Source organism: Eretmochelys imbricata, chromosome 3 (assembly GCF_965152235.1).
Source record: "Eretmochelys imbricata isolate rEreImb1 chromosome 3, rEreImb1.hap1, whole genome shotgun sequence".
Classification (NCBI taxonomy): Eukaryota; Metazoa; Chordata; order Testudines; family Cheloniidae; genus Eretmochelys; species Eretmochelys imbricata.
In genome coordinates this window covers 89,499,643-89,527,354 of record NC_135574.1, presented here as the reverse complement: position 1 = coordinate 89,527,354, position 27,712 = coordinate 89,499,643, and the positions used below count along the sequence as shown (strand labels likewise).

At 40.7% G+C, this 27,712-nt stretch overlaps 1 protein-coding gene across 2 annotated transcripts in view; it reads left to right on the top strand.

The window, feature by feature from the left end:
- The first annotated feature begins 3,244 nt into the window (after positions 1–3,244).
- TRAPPC3L (trafficking protein particle complex subunit 3L) overlaps positions 3,245–27,712 on the top strand; it is a 42,718-nt gene continuing 18,250 nt past the window's right edge. Inside the window, exons 1-4 of one of the 2 annotated variants that reach the window (XM_077811713.1) lie at positions 3,245–3,286; positions 5,177–5,224; positions 7,507–7,604; positions 11,228–11,327. In XM_077811713.1, coding sequence (XP_077667839.1) covers positions 3,245–3,286; positions 5,177–5,224; positions 7,507–7,604; positions 11,228–11,327 — 288 coding nt within the window. The remainder of the gene's footprint in view (positions 3,287–5,176; positions 5,225–7,506; positions 7,605–11,227; positions 11,328–27,712) is intronic. The other variant, XM_077811714.1, reaches the window with a different exon arrangement.

Sequence of the window (27,712 nt, the reverse complement as noted above, 5' to 3'; positions counted from 1 at the left end):
TTTTGTTGGCTTGGGACATAATCTTAAATGCTTCTTGTAAGTAAATTATTTCCATCCCCTCCCTCCAGTAATTCACAGGCTTTTTTTTAAAAAACTGTGTGCGTTAAAACAAAGCGTCCACTGTCAGAAATCTTTAGCTGTAATTTTACTTTAGGTCCAGATCCAATAATGAATACAAATCGAATAGCACATCTGAGGCTGAAGTAGCTCTCTGAAACCAGTGCCAAAGTGTTTGCAGAAGTGGGAACTAAGTAATTTCCCCCTTTTCCTCTTCACAATCCCTGGCTTAGCAGCCCAAGTATCCCCTGAATCAGTCAAGCCAACCCAGAACCACCGTGCAGAGGAGTAAAGAGCCTGTATCTCCTTTATTTCCAACAACAGAGGATTGATTCATACATATTACCATCATTACAGTTTTACAACATAGTTCAATTTTAATAACATTTCAGATGTATTGTGTTATAACAGAGACTTAACAGATCATAAAATGATGAGTTTTGTAACTTAAATACATTTGATAGATTAAATGCAGATTTTCGTATCAGGTATATGTGCAGCAGATTTTATTAAGTATAACAATCATATAAGAGGATATTTTTCCCCAATGGAAATCCTCCCACCCCTTCTAAAAATAGTTCTGAACAATAGAAGGGAAATGCCTCTTGCAATTTATGAAATAACCTGATGTTCACATTCTGCTTTGTGGCTAAACATTGTAGATATTGGTTTTGCTGAATGCTGTCTACCCAGTGTATTCAACTAAACTGTTGCATAAAAGAGACAACTAGAAATGAATGGGTAATGATAAAATTAATGTGGATCTTTTAACTCATTGTTAACTTTACTGATTTCTAATCAAATGGAACATTTTTACTTATTTAGACCCCAATCCAGTCAAGCACCTAAGCATGTGCTTAACTTTAAGTACATGAACAGTCCCGCTGTCTTCAGCAGGATTATTTACCTGCTCAACTTTAAACATGTACTTAAACACTCTGCTGTATCAAGGCTTTGTGCACTGAAGCCTGCCAGATGAACCAAGTACATTCAGGTCATTTATCCCTATATCGTCTGAACTGGGGAAAAAGCTAATGTTGAGAGACACAAATAGTGCAGGTTTAAAGTAGATAGTCTATTAGTTCTTTGCTTTGTCACTTCTTACAAGCTTACTTTATTACAGCAGTTAACAGGAATTAAAGACAATGATATGTACATCAAATAAAAGTGCACTGTTAAAATAATAATATATTTGTAATGTATTTTTAAATGTATCTCTATGTGTTTCTCTGCATGGGAGGTAGGCTACTAAGCACCCATTAGATGCCTATCTGGATCTTTAGGTGCCCAAATTCTTTTAAAAATCCTGCCCTAGATCTGTTTTTAAGATGGAACTTAGACATTTTGAAAATTTTACCCCTACTTTACTTTGAATTATTTGTTGTTTTTTTAATGAACTTTCCCGCACATTTCCAACCCTGCAGGGGAATGTTTACTTGCCTCTTAACACTGGATTGAATATTTTAGAAAATGAATTTGTGAAAACATTTTCAGTCATAGTAGTTTAGATACCTCCACCCTTACCTGACTGGAGTCAATGGGACTATTCGTACAGCTAGATACTACTCACCATAAGTCCAGGTAGCAGAATCTGGCCCATTAAGGATTATAACCACCCTGCATATTTCTAAATTTATGTTTGGCCTTGACCTAAATTTGAGCCTAAACTAAGTTCACAAAGTGGACTAAATTCATCTCTTCTGCTGCAGGAGGATGCAAATTGCATGCCCCTCTATGCCAGGCAAGGGGCACCTGCTGCCCAGATGATAGGGAAATGCCCTGCTGCAAGGGGGGATATTGTTTAGAGAAGCGCTTTCCCCAGGGTTCCTCTGGAATGGTGCTTGAAGCATGAAGAGGAATACGAATGTTTCGCACATAAATACTTAAATCTGGCACATAAATACTTTGCCATAACAGTGCCATGTGAATGCCTGTTCTCACTTTCAGGTGACATTGTAAATAAGAAGTGGGCAGCATTATCTCTTGTCAATGTAAATGAACTTGTTTTTCTTAGTGACTGGCTGAGCAAGAAGTAGGACTGAGTGGACTTGTAGGCTCTGAAGTTTTACATTGTTTTGTTTTTGAATGCAGTTATGTAACAAAATATAATTCTACATTGTAAGTTTCACTTTCACGATAAAGAGATTGCACCACAGTACTTGTATGAAGTGAATTGAAAAATTCTGTTTCTTTTGTTTATCTTTTTTACCATGCAAATATTTGTAATAAAAATAATAATATAAAATGAGTAGTGTATGCTTTGTATTCTGTGTTGTCATTGAAATCAATATATTTGAACATGGAGAAAAACAGCCACAAATATTTATAATAAATTTCAATTGGGATTCTATTATTGTTTAACAGTGCAATTAAAAACTGCGATGAATCACGACTAATTTTTTTAATCTAGTTCATTTGTGTTAATCGCATGAGTTAACTGTGATTAATTGACAGCCCTATTTTAAATCTTATTAAAATATGTAAAATATGTTTGGCCCACACAAGGTTGTGCTTAGGTTTATATGGCCCTCCTGTGTAATAAGGTTGGGCACCACTGCTGTAAGCTATAGGAGAGGTGCTTTGGGAGCACCTGCATCTACCCTCTAGGCAGTCTTTCTAACTACCAGGCCCTGTCAATGGTAGCCCAGCAGAAGCTGATAGAGGCTGCAGCTGAATATAGCTCCTTGATTTTATCTTTGAAAAGAATCTAAAGACCAATTACTTTATGTTACAGTGTCTTGTATTTGGGTTTTTATTTTCCACTGTGGAAGCTTTTGTTTGGCTTTCCACTGCAAAAACTGGCATGAACAATAGACCACCTTTTTTATCCCTCAGAGCATAAGAATTTAGAATCATTTGGTGTTGCCTGGCCTGATTTCACACAGTGAGATCCTGCTGTTGTGTATTTGGATTGCAATTCATTCCTAGGGATGGAGCAGCTATTTATGTGGTTGTGCTCGGAAGCAGATCTGTTGCCAATCAAATTTCTCCTAAAAGGTTTAATGCTTGTAGTAAATAGGAGGAGCATCAGCAACAGCACAGAGTGCAGCAAGCAGATCTAACGCAAAGAGAGGAGAAAACTTTAGGAAGGGTGAAGAAAGAAATACAGTTACTGGAGGGGAAAATGCTTCTTAAAGGAAAAAAGATATAAACCAATGATCATACAGTTCATCATTATTCAAGCAACATGTCACGGCCAACGAACAGAAGACAAGATAATCACAAAATAGTAAGGCTTATTTAAATATATAAATATTACTTCACATGGACTTATAGCTAGCTATTGTTTTATTGAAGTGTATTGTTTTGTACAGTCATGATGGTGGACTAGCTAGAAAGTAGAAATGTGAACCAAATTTTAGTAGGTCTATGTACCGAGGGATGAATCTGTCAATTTTAGAATGGCTGCACTGAAGACATTTATGGCTTCAATGAAAATATTAACCCTCTTGTGAGCAGACAATGCTGTGACTTAAAAGAGAATGATTTTTTGTTTGAGTTTCTTACAAAATCAGATCTTGGAATGAAAAGTATTTGTGAAACAATTGACATTAACATTTGCTTTTGAAACATTCTAATTTCTCCTGACTGTGACTGTGATATGAAATGTTTTTCAGCCAGCTCCAGTCCGGAACATGATGAATCCAGATGGCTGAACTCTGCACTTAGCATGAGCCATTCTTCAGTTGCAGGGACAGATGGTTTAGGCAGGACTGCCGCATATGAGCTGCCCAGCTGGAGAACTAAATATGCCTCCTTGCTGGCGGACCACACCCTCTTGTTGCTGTGTGGTGCTAGGCCAGCACTGAGGCCAGTCCCCTCTCCTAGTGATCGGGAGCGATCCTACATTTCTGCTTGCATGAGAGGGACAGGAAATAGTGCACCTGCACTTCACAGGGTAGAAGCTGGTCCTTAAGGCCAAAATCTGCTCCCATTGAAAACAATGTTAAAACTCATACTGATCTGGATTTGTCCCATAATGAGGAACTATTGATTGCACAATACAGTATTACATCTAGTAGGGGATACCACAGACAAAAGGATGCCTTTTGCTGTTCCAACTATTATGTTTGCTCAGTATTTTGATCATATGCAGTATCTGTTAATATTCTCCTAATATTCCAAAGTCCACTTTAAAGACTTGGCGCGGGAAACTGTCCCCGAAGCATTTCTTACACTGCATGATCATTAAAAAAAAGAAGAAGAAGAAGAATATTCTGTCCCATTAAAGGGCTAGAAAACCAAGGTTGTCAATTATTCTCTAGTTCTCTGACTGTGGTTTTAAGGGGTAAAATAGCCAACTATTGGAAACCTAAGAACACTTGGCTCTAACTTTTTGTTCAGGAGCCTGCCAGCCAAATGTGCATGTACAAGGATGTTCATTTTTGGATCTTCCCATTCATTAACTTTGCCCAGAAGTATAGATTGGAAGTTTCCTTATTTCTGTTAGGAACTTAAGGTGAATTGCCTTCAATTCTACCAACCCATTTTATATATGATGTAGTTTTTAACTTCTATTCAAAATTACCCTCAATGGGTTCTAGTTGGCACAATGGTGTAGGGCACTAGCCTTCTATTTTAAAATAAGGCTTGGGTCATCAGTGAAAATGAATTTGTCAGTACTAGTCTAGTCTCCTGTGAAAAGGTCTGGATAACAGCTCATGCACCAAATCTATTGTTTTCAGGCACCACAAATATTTGTCTGTCTCCAAACCAGTGACGAAGTCTGTCTTAAAAGAGCTCCAGCCAGGGTTAATATTTTTTCTTGAAAAGAATGAACTAACCAACAATAAAAATGTGACATAGATATAAGGAACCTAAATAGCAGAGTAGGAAAAAAAGAGACTATTTCACCTTGGCTCCAAGTACTAGCTGAGATGTTTTAATTACTATTCTTCAGATAATTTGTATTGTGGTAGCAACTAAGAACCCTCGTCTGGGAACCCATTGTGCTAAGAGCTGAGGCTTATTCCTGCCAATGTGATTTAAATTTCTGTTTAAAGTTTGAACTGCATTTACATTTCAGTCCATCACATTTTTCTTCTTTCTTTCTTTCAGCAGCCACATAAAGAATTGTGTGAACCCTTATCATTTTTCTTTACTTCTTTTTATCTTGTAGGATTGGCATTTACCAAGCATCTCATCCTCTGCATCAGCACATCACATGGTATGCAGCAAATCTAGATTACTATATTTCCTACCATTCCTTTGGATTTTTCAGTAATTCACGTGGAGTGCAAGGTGTTTCAAATATAAACAAATATCATTTTCATTAAAAAAAGTCATCAGAACTTTTCCTCCAGGACAGAATTGTTCTGCTTTTTCTAAAAGTCCCAACAAAACATTACATTTGACATATTTCACAAAGTCCTCTACTAATGAAGGAACAATCCAGCAGGTGGAATTTCATTCTTGTCATAAAGGGCTCAATTGTGCTCCTGTTTTACTCAGCTGAGCAGGGTTGAGTAAGACCCTCAATTGAAGAAGGCCTACCCCAATTCGGGGTCTGGATCAGTTGTGATGCACTCATCCCTGCTCTCTGGATACTCCCCTCTATGAGCAAGTGGCTGGGAAGAGCTCAGCTCCACACTGCCCCTATTCACTGACTAGAGCAGAGAGCCAGTCAGAAGGGGGAAAATAAATGGCACCCTTTCAAGGATGGAAGTAAATTGCACCCCCTCCCCCAACCCAGAGCAAAGGAGGAATTGTGTCCCAAAGTCTCTGAGACACTTGGTCTTCTGGGGCTACTCACAGGTTGGTGCCATTTACTCACCAACCTGTACTCAGGACTGTGCCTAAGAGCACAATCCAATCCCTTGCCTACACACAAAAGTTGTACCACTTTAACAGCACTAGTATAGTTAAAAGGGGGGCAGCCCCTTACTGTGGACGCAGTTATATCAGTATAAATGTACTTATATCAGTATAGTTATTCCCATACTGGTAAGGGAATAAATTATACTGGTAAAGGCAGCTTTATACTGATATAACTGCATCCATACTAGGAGTATAACTATTTTGGTAAAAAAAAGCACACCCCTAGCCAAATTTGTTATACGGGTATAACTTTCAAATGTAGACCGGGCCTAACCCTTAATTTTCTCTTGTAATATGTACACTTAGATGTACAAGGTGGCAGGATCCCTTATACTTGACTTTACACGGCGTATTGTTCAGGTATATGTCTGAGCAATCCTGCTCTCTTCCTAAGAGCCCAGGTATGGTATTAATAGGGAAGTCTCACAGTCATGGAAGGCCCCTGGTGCGTTGGTGTAAACCAGCAAGCACAGAACCCAGTGCTTTGTAGAATTCTAAACATTCTATAGCGAACTGCATGGCTCCATGGAAACTGGGTGTTGGTGTCTCTGAGTTTGTCTACACTGGAAAAGTGGTCAAGGTTAGCTAGCATGTTGTAACTAACCTCAGCCTTTTCCCTAGTGCAGATGCAGGGTAACTCCTTCTACCTCAATTTAGTAGGTCAAGGTCCACTTTTCCTAATATACATAAATCATCTGGGAACAACCAGATCCCCTTGAATATACCATCTCTTCCTGGCCAGTTCATTCTTTTGCCTTCCTACATTGTTGATTTGACATAAGGATTTTAGAAGCAGGTAGCCTTAGCAGCAGGACAGACTTCTGGCTTAAAAGTGGAAAGTATTAGATATATTTATATGTGTGACAGAAACAGCGTCAGAATAAAACTCTTCAGTTCAGGAATCTGGAGGTGCAATAGCACTAAGAATGGAATAAGAGCTACTGATGAAAAGAATTTAAAATATTGGCCTCTTATTAGATATCTGAAAGAGAAGGAGAAGACTCTGGGACTGATTCTCATCCGCTTCTTCTTGTCATTTACACCTGTGCAGAACAAGTGCAAAGTGGGTGTAAAGTGCTTCTGTTCTGAACTGACCACTTTCTGTATCTATTTTGCATTCACTGTGCGCAGATGTAAATGACAAGACTCAGAACCATTGTGCCTTTTTTATTGCAATTGAATTTCACCATCCAGGTTGCTGCTACTCTTGTAAAAGACCTAATACTGTATTGCTTCAATAATCCTGAATGCCATTAGTCTTGGATTTACTTTTTTGCATTATAACTCTTCTTCCTTCCAAAATTCAAACGTGATGCTACAGTCATAAAAAAGAATGATATTAGAAATACCACAGTCTTGCAAATGGTACTCCATGCATGTGTAAGGGGTGTCTGCACAGACCCCTTTGCAATACTGGGGCCTAAGTGAGGGGTGATAATAAAGTAAGGTATACTGAATCCACACCCTGGATATCACTGGCTGTGTGTCCATAGACAGAAGGTTCCTATAAAAATAAATGTTGGGCTTTTTATTCCAAGACACTGTATGAAGTTAGGAGGAGCAATAAGAGTTTGATCCTAGTTTTTTCATTCTCAAACCATATCCACGCTCATTTTCCCCTTTGTTTGACAGAGCAGAGAACTCTTTGTGCTTACTTATGGAGCTTTGGTAGCCCAGCTGTGTAAGGACTACGAAAAGGATGAAGATGTGAACAAGTATCTAGACAGAATGTAAGTAACAAGTTTATTCTGCATTACACATCCAGTTTAGCATTAGTGATGTCCACCTACCTGTATATTTTCTTCCATCCTCTTATTGTCTATTATTTGTTGAATAACAGAATTGTATTTGGGACCATGCAAAGTACAAACGAAGACAGAGTCCTTGACACAAAGGCACTTACAATAAACTTTATCACAAGGTGGTTCAAGAGAAGAGCCCCGTGTCCTGTGCAAGCTCCTAGAACCCATCAGCCCGGTACAGACCCCCTTTGATGATTGTTTTCCATGGACATTCTAGAAGATAAGTGGAATGGCAGGAATGTTCACCATGGCAATGAATTTTAAACAAATAAGCTCTTTGGGGGCAGGGGTGGTCTTTTTGTTCTGTGTTTGTACAACACCCAGGAACAATGGGGTTCTGGTCCATGACTGGGGCTCCTAGGGATTACCATCATAGAAAACAATACATAATAATATTGTAGAAAATTTGCCAGAAGCAATTTTTGAATTAGTTATCAACAAAATCTGATTCTAAGAGTTAAGCTCATCCATTCGGAAAACAGAAACATACCATGTGACCGACACATCCAATCAAAACAACTAGAATTTTGAATATCAGACACACAATAAACTGCTTGCAAACAAGTTACAGGCCAATAGTTATTCACAATAACTATTCCAGACAGCACCTGCTTGAGAAAATCGTGATTTATTCACAAACAGAAAAAAAATCAATAAAACTCATTGAATCGATCACTTGATATTAATTCTTTGCCCAGCCCCAATGAGTATCACGTGTTTCAGCACATTTGATGTAGGTTCTTTGCAGGTTCTGTGGTAGAAATAGGAAAAGGTTCACACTGGGAGGTGTGGAGTCCTACTTTACTTCTCTCCTACTACATGAGCTTTTTCCTACCAAATTGTACTCTTTTCCATTTGATGAACAAACTCCTCCCTGGGTTAACACCGTTGGTTTAACATCATTAACACAATTATATACATTTAGCCCCTTGTGCTTTTACTCACGTTTTTGCCAGCAGGGCTATTTTGATTTACTTCTCTGCTTATGCAGCACTATCAGTGAACATGAAAGCAGCACAGCTTTGGAAGCAAAGTTTATAACCTAGGAGGTCCCATACGCATAGATATAATAATATGGCTGTTGCATTTCTGTTACACACAGGTTGTCAGACAGCAACTTGTCACTTCAGTTTACAGATTGTTTTATGGATCTAAAGGTTAAACTTAAAAATAACCTGAGCACTCTCTGGTATTGGTGAGGTACATATTTTAATAGCGGCTAATGAAATATTTACTAGGGCACCAGTAATGGTGATACTCAGCTAAATGTGCCAGCAATAAATAAATATTTCATGGCTTGCCGGTACAGCACACAGTGTTCTTCTGAACCTTAGTCTTCCGGAAAGCTTTTTGTTATAACATGGCATTGGCTACGGTATAGGCTTCTTGTTATAGGGCCCAATCTGAAATCAATGGAACCCTTTCCACTGACTTCAGTGGGCTTTGAATAAGGCCCATAATGAACAGTGAAAGAGATTCAGAAACAATTAAGTTTAAATGGATATAGAAAAAAATCAATGAAAGCATTTCTGAGCTTGGCCCAGGTGCTTGCATTTACATTCATTAACTTTTCCTTCTACAAAGCCTCCTGTACAATATTTGCCATAATTTAGGAATGGAAGGATTTTACAAGCTTTCATCCTTTTTATATTGTCCATCTCATTTCTCTGGAATTTCAGTTCTGTGTGAACAGTGTAACTGAATTTAAATCTAGTGAAATGGAAAATGCATTTTGCCGAACTGCAACTAATTTTGTGCAGAAGTAGCATAACAGAGACTGTGGCTATTCTTTTATGGTGATGGGAGATCAAGAGGAAGGAGCATATTACGAGGAGAAAAGAGAGACAAGAAAGTAGAGAAGGAATTTCAGAGGAGGAATGAGAGGAGAAGGAGAAGAGAAGGGAGGATAGAGAGAAGGGGAGCGGAAGATAATGGGGAGAAGGTATATAATGATAGAAGAAGGACAACGGAGGAGGGACAACAGAAGAGGAAGAGATGCAGGGGTGGGAGGACCTACTCATTTCTTGTGTGAGCCATTTCAGAGGGATTGCAGGGGACAAGACTTCTGCAACCTGCAATTTCTGTGGTAGGCAGGTGAGCCAAGATGCCCAAGACAAATTGGACTCTAGCCCCACCTGTTGGGCAACCCAAGTTATGTGACGTGATGGGGAAGAATCTTTTTTCTCAATAAGAGACTACTGAAACACCCTTGATAAATACATTAATACCACAGTCATGTCAGGACTCAGGGAGTTCCAAGTATAAGGGGTTGGTTTCTTCAATTATTATGTAATTATTTTTTGCTAACTAATCTGTTGTTTCACACATGCTTCAATGAACCTAAAATTGACAAATGTCACTGGAAGCAAATGTCAAGAAAAGCATGAGTCAGTCCCTCAGACTATGCATGGGTATGTCAAACCTCCATACTTAGAGCAATGAGACTACTACTAAATTCCCTCTAAGCTGTGGGGGGGGTGTGTGCGCGTCTCTCTCTCTCTCTCTCTCTCTCTCTCACACACACACACACACACACACACACTGTGTGTCTCTGGCTCACACACAAACTGTGTGTGCTTGTCTCTGTCTGTATCTCTCTCACACACATCCACACCCACCCACTGTGTGTGTCTGTCACACACACCCACACACACACAGAACGTGTTCTGTTTCTCTCTCTCTCTCTCTCTCTCACACACACACACACACACTGTCTTTCACACTCACCTCCCAACACATACTTGTATTATTATTGTTGTTACTTCTTAATACTTCTTTCAAAGTGTTATTTTAGTTTTTTGACTAGTTCAAAATTTTTATTTCTCTCTTACACTTAAATTTAATTATTTCAGTAGTGAAATCTAAAATGCCTAACCTGTCCTGGCTGGAGTAATTATCCCTATGGTAACTTTTTAAAAATATATATTATATCTAGTTTTTTTTGTTTCTACTGGTGGTGCACATGCGCACATTACCTTGATATGGTGCACATAACAAAATTCATTCTGCACATGGATAGAAAAAATTAGAGATAACATTGGTCTACCAGTGTCATCACATTCCCAACTGGCCAAGCTGTATGCTCAGTGTGTAATGGCCTTCTCAGAGGAATCCCTTTAGAGATCCTACTTCAGAGAATGACACGGGGAAAGATAGCACTAACCATGGTTAGGTTTTAGTAACGACTAGATAGTAGGACCTGATTCTCATTTACATTAAGGCCACTTTATACCACTCTAGTCATACACAGAGGCCCTAAAGTGAGCATAAATTATATCTGTGCAAACTTTAAGACCCCTTTTCATGACACATGAGGTACAGGCCTACTTTACACTGGCAGTGTGATGTACAGTGGCCTTAGTGTATATATGAATCAGGCCCAGTAAAATCTCCATGTCTCAGAATACTACCTCATCCAGGGGCCACAGCATTTTTCAGACCTAGTTCATGCAGCTGCTTTGCTCAGAGAAAGTGTGAGACTAGAGAGAAGAATGAGGGGAGGAAACAAAAATTGTTCAGCTTTGCATGTAACTTTCTTTTCTTTGCTTCAGGGGGTATGACATTGGTATAAGGCTGGTTGAAGACTTTTTGGCTCGCTCTGCTGTGAGGAAGTGCCGTAGCTATTCTGAAACTGTAGACGTGATTGCACAGGTAAATAAGATTAAAGTAGCTAGACTTTGGTAACCTTTGATGTCCTCAGCTTCTGGGAAGACAAGACTGGCCTCATCTCCTACCAATTCATTCCAAAGCAGAATTAGCCCGTCTACCAGTATGCTTAACTCTCCAGTCGGAAATGAAGGTGCTACAAAGCAGAAGAACAGGACAGTATGGTGTTCTTCATTTTAACACAAGCTCTCCTGGTGTTAACCAAATCAATTCCCTTATTTAGAACTTTTTACATCCAGCTAACAGCACACAAACTTAAGTCTGCTCAGAGCGACAGCAGCAGCAGTTCTGGGTCCTGGCCTGATGAGCTCTCAGTGTGCTGTGATACTGTGTGAATTGTCAGCCTTTGAGCTCTCCCACTACATTCAAAATACTAGCAGTAGGTCCACGCAGATAGGACAATGGAGTTCTAACCAAGAGCTCGATACAGCTAAATACTTAAGCATGTGCTTAACTTTCAGGAGCAACCTTCCCATAGCTCCCTTATGCAGCACTGGCTTTTACCTATATTGCGATGACTCAGTGGGACTACGTCTCTTGAGGAGACATTGGCTCTCGCTAACATAGAATCACTGATGTTTTATTTCAGCCCAGAAATGCTTGAAAACAGGACATTCAATATAGCAGGTCCATATTCAATCACTAACCCTTTTGCTGGATCCTAAAATGAAAAACACGTCTCCACAAATGAGTCATCATAACAAAATAGTGGTTCAAATAGATAAAATTCAAATATCTACACAGAGGGATGTTAACCATATGAGATTATGTGAGTAAGGCAAGCAGGACTTGACACCATGAATATGTTGTCTTTTATACCCCCACACTGAATGCAGTTGTTTTATTATAAGTTAACAGCTTTTTAAAATATATTTAACAACAACAACAAGCACAGAGACATCTGTCAAAGGTCATACTCTAAAACTCAGGTTTGCACAGATTGCTGAGTGTGTAAAACAATTATTTATGCAGGAGACACTCAATGTACATTAGTAATTACAAATATACTGTACTTATTTTTACTAATGCACTGGTATGCAGTCAACATGCATATAACTTCTCTGTCTCCTTCCAAATATTTTAGCTAGATATCACACCTCTTCTTTGTATCTGAATGAACAGTGTGTACAAGATGGCCAATGTATATTGCCTTGTGCTAAGTGCATTTCAAAAGAATCAGGTGATAAAGATATTTTATGATTCCTGTTCCTTTTTGAGGGATGTGTTTGAATTATTCAGCTGTATTTCTACTCTTGGAAGCAGCAGAAAGACACAAACTGAGACATCTTATTTTCCATGCATCTGAGGTACCAGTCACTGCATTGTCTGAGCACCTGGCAATCTTTTATATATTTATCCTCATAACACTTTTATGAGGAAGGGAAATGCTATTATCCCCCTTTTACAGATGGGGAACTGAGACTCAGAGAGGCTTACCGAGGGTCACACAGAAAATCTTTGATATAGTAGGAAATGGAGTCCCAGTCTCCTGCACCCCTGACTGGTGCCCTGAACTCTTGGACTACCCTTCCTGCTCACTGATTGTTGACTTAAATACATCCATCATATTATGCAAATTATTGTCAGGCATATTTGAACTTGTGAGAAGTAGAATCACATTTTCTAGGTGTTGACTGGAGTTTAACGTAGCTAATGTCCAGCATCAGTTTGAAAATTTACTGTAAGAAATATATTGGATCCTTGTTAAATATATACTGATTATACGTAGTGATTATTAAAAATGCTTGGATCATGCAGTAATGGTAAACAGCTTGGTACTAAGGCCTTGATCCTGCCGTCAGAGCCATGACAGTATATCTTTGTGCTTGTGTGGAATCTCACTGCTGTCAATGGGGTTCTGCACTATCACAATGGCCTGCTCACATACACCCAATTGTAGGGGTTGAGGCCCAGGTACTTATCCAAATGGTCGTCAAGACTGAAGCTCTTTTACTGGCTATTCTAAATGGAAGCAATCACAACGGATAGGGAGGACATGTCAGGCTGGAGGAATAAAGGGTCTGAAGTGAAGCCCAAAAATATTAAAATGAAAAGTAAAAAATGAAGTAGTTACCTTTTTATTTGTTGACAGATTAGTTCTCCCGTATATAGGGGTAATGCTGCCGGGAACAGGATCTGCCACCAAATGGTGCAAAGCAACCCGGGCAGACCTGCGACTCAGTCGCATTATGTGAAAAGTCATTTTAAATGGTCTCTATTGTAGTGAGAACACGTTGTAAAGAACAATATAAAGGGAGAGCTTGGCTTTTGGAACTTTAATGGGATGGCACATTCTAATGGCAAAATACATTCAAATAAAACCTTCATCCTTCACTCCTGTACTGTGCTTGGGAGGCGTTTGCTTGGTGAAAGCTGAAGAATTTCTTTGGCTTCGGACTAAGGCTCCTGTTCAGCAAGATACTTAAGCCCATGCCTAACTTCAAGTCCCGTCAACTTCAGTGGGACTGTCCAAATGCTTAAAAGAGTTAGGCATACGCTTATGTACTTTGCTAAATCAGGGCTTGACAGCACTTGTGCTGACAGGAAACGTGGAATAGTTTTGTCACGCAGTTTGAAAAATGTAACAGTTAAGCTATTTTAGATTGTTTTATTTGTTGACATGCTCTCATAGAAAAATAAATATTGGAAGAAATACCAGCCCCTTAGTTCATTTGATGCACAGCAGCTTCTGCCTTCCCCCACACATAACCCCAGTACTGCATTGGACCCATTATCCAATTACAAGATATTACAAAAGTTTTAGCAGAGTGCAAGGGCAAATGCTCTGAGTGCCAGAACTCTTGGGATGGAGACCTCTGCCTGTGCATATCATTTTTGTGTATTTTTAGACTTGATGAAAATTGCTATAATGTAACTTTAGGAAGAAACTGGGGTTTTCTGCAAAGGGAAGACTCCATGGAGGAAGACCCATCTGTAGTGGCTAAGGTTCCCAATTTTGGTTGGACATATTCCAGGAGGTTTCATCACATGACATAATCTTTAATTAAAGATTAATAAAAAGGGTCTAGAGGTAATCCCAGCAATTATAGACCAGCAAGTCTAACGTCAGTACCGAGCAAATTAGTTGAAACAATAGTAAAGAATAAAACTGTCAGACTCATAGAAGAACATAAATTGTTGCACAAAAGTCAACATGATTTCTGAAAAGGGAGATCATGTCTTACTAATCTATTAGAGTTCTCTGAAGGGGTCAACAGACATGTGGAGAAGGGGGATCCAGTGGACATAGTATACTTAGATTTCCAGAAAGCCTTTGACAAGGTCCCTCACCAAATGCTCTTACGTAAATTAAGTTGTCATGAGATAAGAGGGAAGATCCTTTCATGGATTGAGAACTGTTTAAAAGACAGGGAACAAAGGGTAAGAATAAATGGTAAATTTTCAGAATGGAGAGGGGTAATAGTGGTCAGTCCTAGAACCAATCCTATTCAACTTATTCATAAATGATCTGGAGAAAGTGGTAACGGTGAGGTGGAAAAGTTTGCAGATTATACTAAACTGTTCAAGATAGTTAAGACCAAAGCAGACTGTGAAGAACTTCAAAAAGATCTCACAAAACTAAGTGATTGGGCAACAAAATGGCAAATGAAATTTGTCCCTCGGCCCACGCCGCTTCCAGCAGCTCCCATTGGCCTGGAGCAGTGAACCACGGCCAGTGGGAGCCGCAATTGGCCAAACCTGCGGATGCGGCAGGTAAACAAATCGGCCCGGCCCCCCAGGGGCTTTCCCTGCACAAGCGGCAGAACAAGTTTGGGAACCACTGTATTACATTGTAATAGGAATAGATCAGTGAAAACAATACAAGTAACATTCCATTAGGTTTCATGATGTTCTAACACCTGAATATGCTCTCCCATTAACACACACTTTGATCTAGGGCATGCATACCGGGCATGCATAATGTAAATGTAAAGTAATAGTAAACAACAAGATTTAGATAGGTGACAACAGTATGATCAACATCTCCTCTGATCTCTGTTAACACACAAGTGAATTGGCCTGACAGTATGCTAATACACTGCACTCCTTTGATATTCACACATAAGTGAATTGGCGTATGGCACTGGCCTGAGCTGGTCTGTCAGCATCATAGCATCTCATAATTATAGGAAAAGAACAGGGTCTGACTAATGGTGTTTACCAGCTTGCAAAGAAAGGGACACTGTACCTACTCCTCACAAGCCCTCCTTATTGAACACTTTATCCAGTTCATGTGCTTTCCCCCTCCATGGTAGGTGATTCCATTTTAAGAGGTAGGGAGTCCAGGGTCGTTGACTGGAGAAGGACCCTCTAGCACTGCCGTGGGGATTGGCGAGGGTGAGGGAAAAGCTGGGAGGCAGTCCAGAGGTGCAGGCCCTTTGCACACATGGTTTATGTCTCCAAGGGCAAACCTCACCTCCCAAAGGAACCTATCCATTGGAAACTCCAGCAGAGGAAACACGTAGGGCTCCCTGTCCTTTGTATAGGTTTCCCCAGCCTAGAAGATGACCTAGCCCTTAGTTGTTAATATGCCTATGACTTATACTTTTCAGTACCAAATCAGATTCTTATTTTGTGAATGGTCTCTTTTAAATTCCTTTCATAGCCTTAAGAGAGATTTTCAGCTGTTGCATATTGTGATGCCTGCATGATCTTTTTTCAGAGAATAACAATTAAGCAGAATTTTAGAAGAAAAGATTGTTTACTAGGTGTTTTATTTCCATTTTATCATTTGGTGAGGTAAATTTATATGAGGCTTAGCACAATTATGACTGCTTGTAATGATCCATAATATACAGACAGTGATCAGCAGCTAAACTAATACTATAGATTTAGCAGCATAGCCTAGAACCCATTCATCTGTAAAACACCAGTTTCTTTCTACTCAGTGAGCTAACGTTGTTCCACTTGCTATCTACCCATCCAACAGGCATTGTCCTTTTCAATCCAGCAGAGGGCAATATACACAAATCATACAACCTAGTACATTAAATATGTGTAGGTGTCCAAGCAGTTGCAAAAGGAAACCCAAATATGCATTAAGAAAAGGTTGATCTAAATCATATTAAAAAAAACAACAAAACTCTGATGGACCTAATATAAGCAATATATTACAATATTTCAAACATACACATTCCCCAGACTTTTCTATGTCTGTGGCATGTAAGTGTTAAATCACTTACATTTTAACAGTCCTGAGGACCATCTGGTAGCTTTTGAGCCTCAGTTCAATTGACCCAGATGGCCACCACACAAAAATCACCTCTATAACTGGCACTAACTGGATCAATTTGGAAAACAAAATAATTCTCATACATACAAATAAAACAGTTAGGGAGACCCAGTGACAAATGAGAAGGGTGCAGCAGATGCTATTTCTGTATTTGCCTAAAGCTGGTATGCCTCTTGACAGTAACAATGTGTCCCCACCAAAGTAGCACTACCCATATTGCCATTTTACTTCCAGCCCAATCACACTGTGGTCTCCCCAGGCAGTTTTCAATTTGACAGGGTAGAAAATCTATAAACATTCAATTCAGAAAAAATACACAAACTCTGAGATTCTTTTATAGTCAAAGTTATGAGACTCCGTTACATTTTATAAGAAACAGGGGGAAAAGTAGTACGTTTCCATGACTGGGAGAAAGCAGTGGACCTGCAAGTTGTGCAGAGTTCCAGGAGAATACACCTGGATTCTCATATTACTGTCATGTCAAATGTTAAAAGGGCAAAAGAAAACAACCAAACAAAAACAATTGGTAAACAAAACACTCAAGTATTACTCAAGTTGAGTAAAGGTGGCAAAATCTCAGCCCAAATGTTTAGCTGAAGATACTGATTGTGCAACATGATAGAAACTAAATTATGTGACGTGTGATCCTTTCTGATATTTTGGCATCGAGGACAGTTCCTGAGCAATATCATAAATGATGTGACTGATATGGAAGGTCAAGAATCACTATATCTTTCATGTTTCAGAGTAGCAGCCATGTTAGTCTGTATTCGCAAAAAGAAAAGGAGTACTTGTGGCACCTTAGAGACTAACAAATTTATTTGAGCATAAATAAAGTGACTCATCGGATGCAGTGAGCTGTAGCTCACGAAAGCTTATGCTCAAATAAATTTGTTAGTCTCTAAGGTGCCACTAGTACTCTATATCTGTCATGTTGGCCATGAAGGGACTAAGGCCCAGATCCTTAAAGGTATTTAGGTACCTAAGCCCCATTGAATCAATGAGAGTTAGGTGCCTAAATACCTTTGAGCATTTTGGTATACCTGCTCAAATGGAAACACAGAGAGGATCTCTTTTGCATTCACTAGAGCTGATGTTGCCAAATACCCTCTAAAAAGTCATAGAGCCAAAGTCACTCACTGCACACACTTACTATGATCCGTTGCTGTCTGCAAACCATGTTACTAAAGCAACAAGCACACATCTCCCCTGTGATATAGTAGACAAAACAGACACCTTTATGTTGCATAAAGCAACTTCAGGTGGTCAGCACATGAAAAGAAGAGTGTTGTGAAGTCCCTCAAATCAGCCTCTGGGCCTGGTCACATTTTTCTTTGCTTGTTTTTCTTCTCTTCTTTTTTGTGTGATGCATTTCCCTTTGTTTTCGCTGTGTTTTCAAATATTAGTAACAGATGTGAGATGATTTTTCTGGTTTTACTGGGTATTTGAAGTTACCCAGAGTTCTGCCTATTTAAAAGGGCCTGATTTCTTCTTTCCCTGTTTTATTGTATAGTACAATTAACCAAACAACACAAATATAAGTAGAGAAAGGCTAACTTTAGGAATAAGGGAAAGGACTCTATTTTCCTCCTGTTACAGGGTCTACTATCAACTGCTATCAAGACTATTTAGCATACTAACAGAAGGAGTCTCTAGTAGCATAGTCTCAAGGAAGAAAATAAGATTAAGACACTGACAGACTTCTGAATCTTTGTTTACAAAATAGCAGTTTAATGTTCTTAAATGTCACTTTCAAACTTAATGTTCTGAAAATTCTGGAAAAAAGATACAATTATAACCAGCACAACAATCTGGGCACTGGTTTTCTACAGTGTTCTTGATGTATATATAATCAGGAATTTCTCCAAAATAACCAGTATGTAAATGGCAAGGAAAGGAATTATCTCAGGTAAATGCAATCAATCTGCTAGTTTAAGTTTACACAGCTTTTTGCATTAACTGTTTATATAATATGTTAATTCCTCAGGTCATTATCCAGGCTAAAAATAACAGGCCAGGTACTTACATTTTTAGCTGGTATATCTAAATGCACTGATTGACCCTGTAGATTAAATAAACTAAGTCAGGATCAATTATTATGATTGTTAGAGCCAGCAATCATTTGGGGACAACATTATGTAGCATTATAGCTCTGATCCTGCACTCTTTAAGAAAGTAAAACTGGAGCCTTCAGGATCAGGCCATAACTGTTAAATGCAAGTATAAATTGGGAAGAAATTAAACAAAAGAAGCAGCTTCAAATGAGATGCACCAAAACAACTTGCTGTGCCAACCCTATCATAACTGCTGACGGACAGAATTTAACACAGCCACTTAGTGTGAGTGGGGATTTAAAAACATTAGTCTAGCAATTCAGACACCAGTAGCTAGATATTACTGCTAATTTAAACTCAGTTGGTATGGGGCCAAAAGAAAGAGGTGATCAGCTAAAGTAAACCTTTCTTCCACCAATTTTCCATGCTGTGAAGTGAATCCCTATGTCATGGGGTTCTGTGACAGAACATATTTGCTACATGGCTACCACTGGAATGGAAAAAAGATGCAACGACCCTCAGAAAAGTAAAAGAATAACTCGCTTTCTTAAAAATCCAATGGATAGTCCAGTCACTGATTGGCCAGACAAGAAAGGGAAAAAAAAGGAAGAAATATATTGAAAATAGAGATGAGCCAAGGAGACGATGTGCAAGTCTGGATCCAGATCCACATTAGGTTCAGACTAAGGTTTATAATTTGGGTTTGAGGATGAACTAGGCCAAGTTCTGAAATCTGGTGAGCTCTTCTTGGGAGATTTTGCTCCATAAAATCAGATATCCTACAACTGATCCTGTAAGATTTCAAACACCACGGGTCGCATCCAAACCAGATCTAGAAAATAGGTGCCTGGTTTTAGATACAACCCAGATCAAAATTATAGGGCAATTTGGATGCTCAAATTTGACTCTAATCACGTTCCATAAAATTTCAGAGGGCTAGTACTTGACGTTCTGGTTTGGATCCATCCAATTCAAAGTAGAAGAGAAATAAGGAAGATTGCACTTCAAAACATTGCTAAAATTGTATTCTTTCTTTCCTTGACGGATAAAACAAACATGATGATTGTAACTATGTTGCAGGCAACTATGGGAAATCTGGAAGTCTAGCCAAGCTATGCTTGCCACAGGATATGAGGCGGGGCAAAGGTGACTTGAATCCACCTTAACACTTCTCAGATCTTGAGAACACGTAAGGGCCCAGTTAACCCCTGGTCAGAGTCAGAGCAGTCTTAGAGAGACTCTAATCTTCCCTGACTGCAATAGCTCCCTATTGGCAGTTTTGGTAACTCAGGCACTCTGGCGACACTCCCTCCTGCTCTTGACATTCCCCTTGAACCAGGGGTTCTAAACAGTGGTATGGGGTCTCCTATATCAGCACTATATAGTTGGCAAGTCTTCCATACAAAGTCTCATACTGGAAGATAGTTTGAAAATCACTTCTGATGGAATATTTCTTGCAGTAGCCTTCTGTAAGGTTGTTTCCTTGTATTCCCCTATCTATCTATATCCATCTGTTGACTCTTGTCTTATACTTAGATTATAAGCTCTGTGGGGCAGGAACTGTCTTTTTGTTCTGTGTTTGTACAGCACAGTGGGATTGTGGTCCATGACAGGTGTAATGGAATGCCAAAGTATTATACTGTTCTGCCACTAGGTGGAACTGTTTATAAAATACCTTATTTAAAGCTAACCTTAGCCTTAGACATACCTGGAAGAGCATTAAAAGATCTTATGATGAACACATCGGTTACAAATAAGCAAGTTCTATGACCAGTCCATATCTGGTACAGGAACATAAGATGGTGTCAGAAGTAAACTAAGAACAGAAATGGAAGGAACAAAACAACAAAGGTTGCAGGATCTCATTAACATGCCACTCTTCAATGCCTCAGAGAACTTCAGTTTTGGTAAACCTTCAGAATGGACAATCTGAAAACAATATTTTGTCAGATTTTGCATTGCTACCAAGCTGTGCAATGAAACTGGAGATATTCAGGTATCTTTAATTTATGCTATAGGGAAGCAGGCAGAGCATATCTTTAAATCCTTTGACTTTACAGAAGACTGTCACAAAGATGATTTGAAAGGGCTCTGGCTAATTTTGAGGCATACCTTATATCTCAGAGAAATGTGATTTATGAAAAAACATGTTTCCATCAGAGAATGTTGAATATTTTATAAGAGATCTGCATACAATGGCTGAAAACTGTGATTCTGGGAATGCAAAACATGAAAATATCAGAAAGGGGCTGGCTATTGGATTAATAGAAAAAAAACTTTTCACAGCTGCTACAATGGAAGAGAGATTTAACTCTAGCTACAGTTACATAGAGAGCAAAGCGGTGTGAGCTGGTGAGGCAGCAAAACCTAAAGCAACAGGACAAACTTGAAAAACCTAAAACTAGCTTAGTAACTGTAAACAGACACTTGAATGTTAAAAGTCATTATCATAAAACTGCTGAGGCAAGGAGAGAGAACTCCCAAGCTAAAAAGGACAAATTCCAGACTACATGTACAAGGTATGGAAAAAGCCATATCCCAAGATGTGATGAATGTCCAGACAAGGCACACAGTGCAATAAATGCATGAAATATGGACACTTTGCAGGAGTTTGCCACACCAAAGCCGTCAGAGAGTTGACTCACATTACAGACAATCAAGAACCAATTTTTCTGGGACCTATAACTTGTGATGACATAGAGGCTGCCTGGACAGTGAAACTGAATAGTCATTTCAAGACTATTGACTTTAAAATTGACTCAGGAGATGACGTTACAGTCATCTCAGAAGGGACTTACAATTACCTTCAGTCCCTCCCAGAGCTGAAGTCACCGGACACAGCTCTGACTAACCTTGGAGGTACTCTTGAACTGCATGGGTCAGTTCACCACAGAAACAACTTACAAAGATAAATGTCCCAACAACAATGAAGTGGGTGAAACCAGACAATCACTACTTCCCCAAATGAACTCACACAGGAAAATGATAAAAGATGAAAATGACCTATGGTCTGTGGTTGAACACTTTTCACCAAGTGATCACTCTATACTGCCACAAGTACGCCTATTCTTTTTGTATTATACTTTTTGCCACTAGGTTTCACTCTGTGTAAAATATCTTATTTAACGCTAATCTTTGAACAGGGGCTCCGAAACGCTACATAATAAATAAACAAATAAATTAAAAAATTATTGCTTTTCAGCCTCTGAGAAAGGGAAAAATGCACATGAACGGTTGTTTGCTAAGTAGTAAATTGCAAAGTGAAGTACTGTACTGCAAGCAGTAATGAGAATTGTATTAATCCAGGAAATCCGCATTGGCATGCCAAAGCCTTTCTAGTATCATATTGCATCCAAACAGTGCTTAAGGAAAAGTACTTGGGAAGAATGAAAAGTATACCAGCAAAATATGTTATTCTGGCAAGCAGCCTTTTCCCTTCTCAGCAGTTTATTTATTTATTTATGTATTTATTTATTTTTGGTCACTTATAGTCCTGCTTTCTGATCTGAATTCTAATGTCATTGTTTGAGCTTATTTATCGCTACCATTCTTCACTTTGGACCCATTATTCATATATATGGTCCAGTATGCAGTGTTAGTGAAAAGTCCCTACTAACATATATTGCAGGGATTCGCCGTCCCCTGGCCAATGGGGGCTGTGGGAAGCAGCGGCCAGCACATCCTTTGGCCTGTGCCGCTTCCTGCAGCCCCCATTGGCAGGGGACGGCAAACAGTGGCCAGTGGGAGCTGCTATCGGCCAAAGCTGCGGACTCTGCAGGTAAACAAACCGTCCTGGCCGCCAGCGGATTTCCCTGACAGGCCGCGTGCCAAAGGTTGCTGATCCCTGATATATTGGGATGTCAAAGCAAGCTATTTTTTATTTATAGGCATTTCTAAGGCTTAAGCTACACTACAGACTTCTGTCAGTATAACTATGTCACTCAGGGGTATGGAAAGTGACCCAGTTACATCAAACCTAACACCTGGTGTAGACAGCACTATGTTGAGAGGAGAGGTTTCTCTGTCAACATAGCTACTGCCTCTCATGGAGGTGGAATAACTATGCTGACAGGAGCTCTCCTCTGGTAGCGGCTTCACTAAAGCGTACTGTGGTGTTTTAAGTGTAGACCTGCCTTCAGCTACTCAGTACTGTATTTAGGCATCTTACAAATGTTAATGAAGTGAGTTTTCAACAGTTAGGAAGGGTCTTGTGGTTAAAGAATGGCCTGCTAGGTTGGTGTGTGTCTGTGTTCAATTCCTTGGTAATCCTGAACAAATCACAATCTCCATGTGAAAAATGGCACACTAATACCGTCCTATCTTACAAGGATGATAGCATGGTAAATTCATAAATATATGGGAGGTGGTCAGAGAGGTCCTATTATTTCTCCAATTTTGCATATGTGCAAACAGGCACAGGGAGGTTGAAGTTCAGTTTTGTAAAATATCCTCAATTTTGCGGAGTCAAAAACCTCTTCCTCATGAGGATGGCCTGGAAGCGAGCACTGTCCCAACCACAGGTTGCCTTATTTCACCCTGAAAGGAACTAGACAGGGTAGCTTTCATGAACATTGTGGCCAGACACACCCTGGAGTGAAAATATAAGGCTAATTCCTTAGCTATTAATTAGATTTCTTCAAATATTCTTATTCTAGCTCTCAGATTCCATCCACTTATTGTGAACTCCTAAGCTTCTCTCAGTTATTTGTTTATAGTTTTAATGTTTTACCTTTTTATTTTAATCCCCTTTACTAGTTAATAGCCACTGTCCTATCATAGTTTCCATGTGAGTTCTGCTTTGCATAGGAAATTTTAACAAAAGAATTTGGAAAGCCTCATATTGTTCTAATGTGAAATACAACTCAGACTAAATGAAAAGCATATGAGGCACTTAGCACATTTAACTAGTTACTTTCCTCAAGAACAGAAGCTTGGAGATTGATAGAGTAGAGCTAGATATAAAGCAGGGGAAGAGTTTAGCAGAACTCTAATAATTAAAGGAGCAAAATGTGTGGTTAGGGAGAAGGGTCTAGTAAACTGAGAGAAAGAGCAAACAGTAGCATTGCTTGGGATTTTTCTGTTGTTTTATTTGTTTGGGGTTTTTTGATGGAAAATATGGTTAATACAAAGGTGACATTTTCCATTTTCCATGGGAAAATATTGTTTTTTTCCTGAGATTATTTTTTTTCTTTTATTTTGGGTAGGGTTAACATTCATCTCTGCACCCATTTGAGCCACCACAGTACCTAATAGAAATAGTAGTTCAGATGCTGCAGCCCCCATCTCCTACATTTGCCAGACTCCCTCTCCCAGGATAAACCACAGTCTCTCTCATAGACTCATAGAATCTCAGGGTTGGAAGGGACCTCAGGAGGTCATCTAGTCCAATCCCCTGCTCAAAGCAGGGCCAACCCCCAGTTTTTGCCCCAGATTCCTAAATGGCCCCCTCAAGGATTGAACTCACAACCCTGGGTTTAGCAGGCCAATGCTCAAACCACTGAGCTGTCCCTCCCTCCGGCTGAGCTGCTGCAGTGTATCACGGGAGTCCCCTGGCCGCAATGCATCATGGGAAATGTAGGTTGACTGGGGAGCCCAGCCCATAGGAGAGAATGGGGGCCATGAGGCTGAGGCACCCGAATTATAATTCCCATGAGGCAGCGCAGGCAGATGTAGATTAACCTTGACCCAATGACCAGAAACAAAAGATTTTGTTTCCAGTCAACAAACTGAACCCAAATATACTGGCATATGCGCAAATCAACATTTTTCAGAACTTTTGGTTCCATGAAAGTTTTGATATTGACTTATTGTCCGGATTTGGGATAAAAACAAATATTGATCTATTATAATTTACTGTGGGGCAGAAATTCTGTTTTTGAGCAGCTTTAGCAAATAGGTATGGGTATTGGAGCTGTAAGTGTTATCACATCATTCCTCTGTTCTTAGGTCTTGTTTATTTTTTACCATCTTGATTTCAGAAAATGGAATCTTCATTCTAATCCACTTTAGAGAGAGTGGTTTAATAACCTAAGAGCCAGGAACTCCATAGTTCTGTTTGACTTTGCCATTGACTCTCTTTGGGTATGTCTACACTGCAAGTGCAGATTGTAGCATAGGCAGGCAGATGTGGTGGCATGGGCTTCAGCCAGGCTAGCCTCCCAAGTGCAAGTCTTCTGGGACCCTGGTATATACTTGTGTTGCTAGGCCTCAGCACCATTTGTTCACTACTACTACTGTTACCATGCCTACACATGCTATAATCACACCTTCACTTGCAATATAGACATACCCTTTACAAATCACTCACGGCTGGATTTTCACATGCTTTACTTCCATGCTCAGCTTTGGCTCAGATTGCTACTCTAGATGTTGAGGAGAGAGCAGGAGCTACTTACCCAGGGCTCTCCGTTCCACACTGGAAGGAGAGAGGGCTGAGAGAGACTAGAAGTGACCTGGCGGCCTGGCCCTGTTCTTCTTCTTCACCAGCCAAGCAGCCAGCCAGGCACACAGTGTGGGATACATAAGATACTTCATGAAAAAGGACAAAGTAACTGACTCCTTACCCAGAGCAAAGTGGGGGAGGAATTCTGACTCTCTGAGTCTGTTTTGTCTTTGGCCTGTTGCGGGGGTGGCTCAACTAGGCTTGCTAGGTGTCCAGTTTTTGACAGGAATGTCCGGTCTAAAAGGGACCCTGGCAGCTCCAGTCAGCACCGCTGACCGGGTTGTTAAAAGTCCAGTTGGCGCAGGGCTAGCAGGCTCCCTACCTGGCTCTGCATGGCTCCTGGAAGCAGTGACATGTCCCCCTGGCTCCGAGGTACAGGGGCAGCCTGGTGGACTCTACGTGCTGCCCCTGCCCCATGCACCAGCTCCACAGTTCCAATTGGCTGGGAAATGCTTGCACAGAGCCACCTGGCTGCCCCTACGACTAGGAGCCAAGGGACATGTCGCCACTTCCAGGAAGCCCCTCGAGATAAGCGCCACATGGAGCCCGCACCCCGATCCCCTGCCCCAGCCTGTAGCCCCCTCCTACACCCAAACTCCCTCCCAGAGCCTGCACCCTTCCCAATCCCTGCCCCAGCCTGGAGCCCCATCCCACATCCAAACTCCCTCCCAGAGCCTGCACCCCCTCCAAATCCCATGCCCAAGCCTGGAGCCCCCTCCCACACGCAAACTCCCTCCCAGAACCCACACCCCGCACCCCCTCCCACATCCCAACCCTCTGCCCCAGCCCTATGCCTCCTCCCGGACACTGACCCCCTCATTTCTGGCCTCACCCCAGAACCTGCACACCCAGCCCAGAGCCCATACCCCCTCCCACACCTCAACCCCCTGTCTCAGTCTGGAGCCCCCTCCCACACTCCAAACCCCTTGGCTCCACACATCCCCCAGCCCAGAGCCCCCTCCTGCACCTCCAAACCCTTTATCCCTGGCCCCACCCCAGAGCCCGCACCCCAACCCCCTGCTCCAGCCGAGAGCCCCCTCCCACACACTGAACCCCTCATTTCTAACCCCACCCTGGAGCCCGACCCCTCCAGCCAGAGCCCGAACCCCCTCCTGTACCTAACCCCCTGCCCCAGCCTGATAAAAATGAGCGAGTGAGGGTGAGGGAGAGTGAGTGACAGAGGGAAGGGGGGATGGCCTTAGTGCGGGGGCGGGGCCTCAGAGAAGGGAGACAGGGTCAGGGCCTTGGATAAGAAGTGGGGCAAGAGTGTTCGGTTTTGTGCGATTAGAAAGTTGGCAACCTAGACTCAGCTAAGAGCTGCCCTTTAGCCGGGGTATATTGTAAAGTTACATTCTAGCCCTTAACATCTCTGGTTCAGTTTTTGAATCTTTAAAAGGAAATGATGGCATACACCTGTCTCTCTGGGGTATTAATGAGGTTTTGCTAATTTTTCTAATATTACTTTGATCTCAAAATTATCTGTAAAAGTGGTAAGTCCTACTAACTTTCCGTGGATGAATTTTCAGTCTTCAGTCATCTTTTCTGCCCCTAAGGGCCAGCAAAGTGCATGCAGGGAGATGTTGCAACTGAAAGTTTATGTTAGAGACAATTTTCATAAAAACAGAGTTTGAGGCATCTGCTTGCAGGACTCTGTGGGCTGTGTGCCATAGTCAACTTTAATTGAACAAATATGCTTCAAACTGAGGGACACTCAACTGATTTTCTGCAGAAGGTTCCTGGTAGCCAAATAGCAATTTGTAATGAAACTAAAGATGTTTTGAGGAAAAAAAATAAAGTACAGAGAGAGAAGCAAAGGCTTGAGTAAAATTTTCAAAAGGGCCTAAGTGACTTAGGAGACTAAGTCCCAGTTTCAAAAGTGATTCAGGGACTAAGGCATTAAGGAGATTTTGACTCCTGAGTGTCTACATCACTTAGAAAAGTGGGATCATAGAATCATAGAAGTGTAGGACTGGAAGGGACTTCAAAACGTCATCTAGTCCAGTTCTCTACACTCAAGGCAGGACTATGTAATAACTAGACCTTTCCTGACGGGTGTTTGTTTAGCCTGTTCTTAAAACCTCCAATGACAGAGATTTCACAACCTCCCTAGGCAATTTATTCCAGTGCTTAACTACCCTGACAGTTAGCAAGTTTTTCTTAATGTCCAACCTAAACCTCCCTGGCTGCAATTTAAGCCCATTGCTTCTTGTCCAGGATGAGCCACTTCAGAAAATTTTACACCTAGTGAATTATATTTTGCTGAGTATCCATTTCTGTACATAGAATCATAGAATATTAGGGTTGGAAGAAACCTCAGGAGGTCATGTAGTCGAATCCCCTGCTCAAAGCAGGACCAACACCACCTAAATCATCCCAGCCAGGGCTTTGTCAAGCCGGGCGTTAAAAACCTCTAAGGATGGAGATTCGACCGCCTCCCTAGGTAACCCATGCCAGTGCTTCATCACCCTTCTAGTGAAATAGCGTTTCCTAATATTCAACCTAGATCATCCCCACTGCAACTTGAGACCATTGCTTCTTGGTCTGTCATCTGCCACTACTGAGAACAGCCTAGCTCCATCCTCTTTGGAACCCCCCTTCAGGTAGTTGAAGGCTGCTATCAAATCCCCCCTCACTCTTCTCT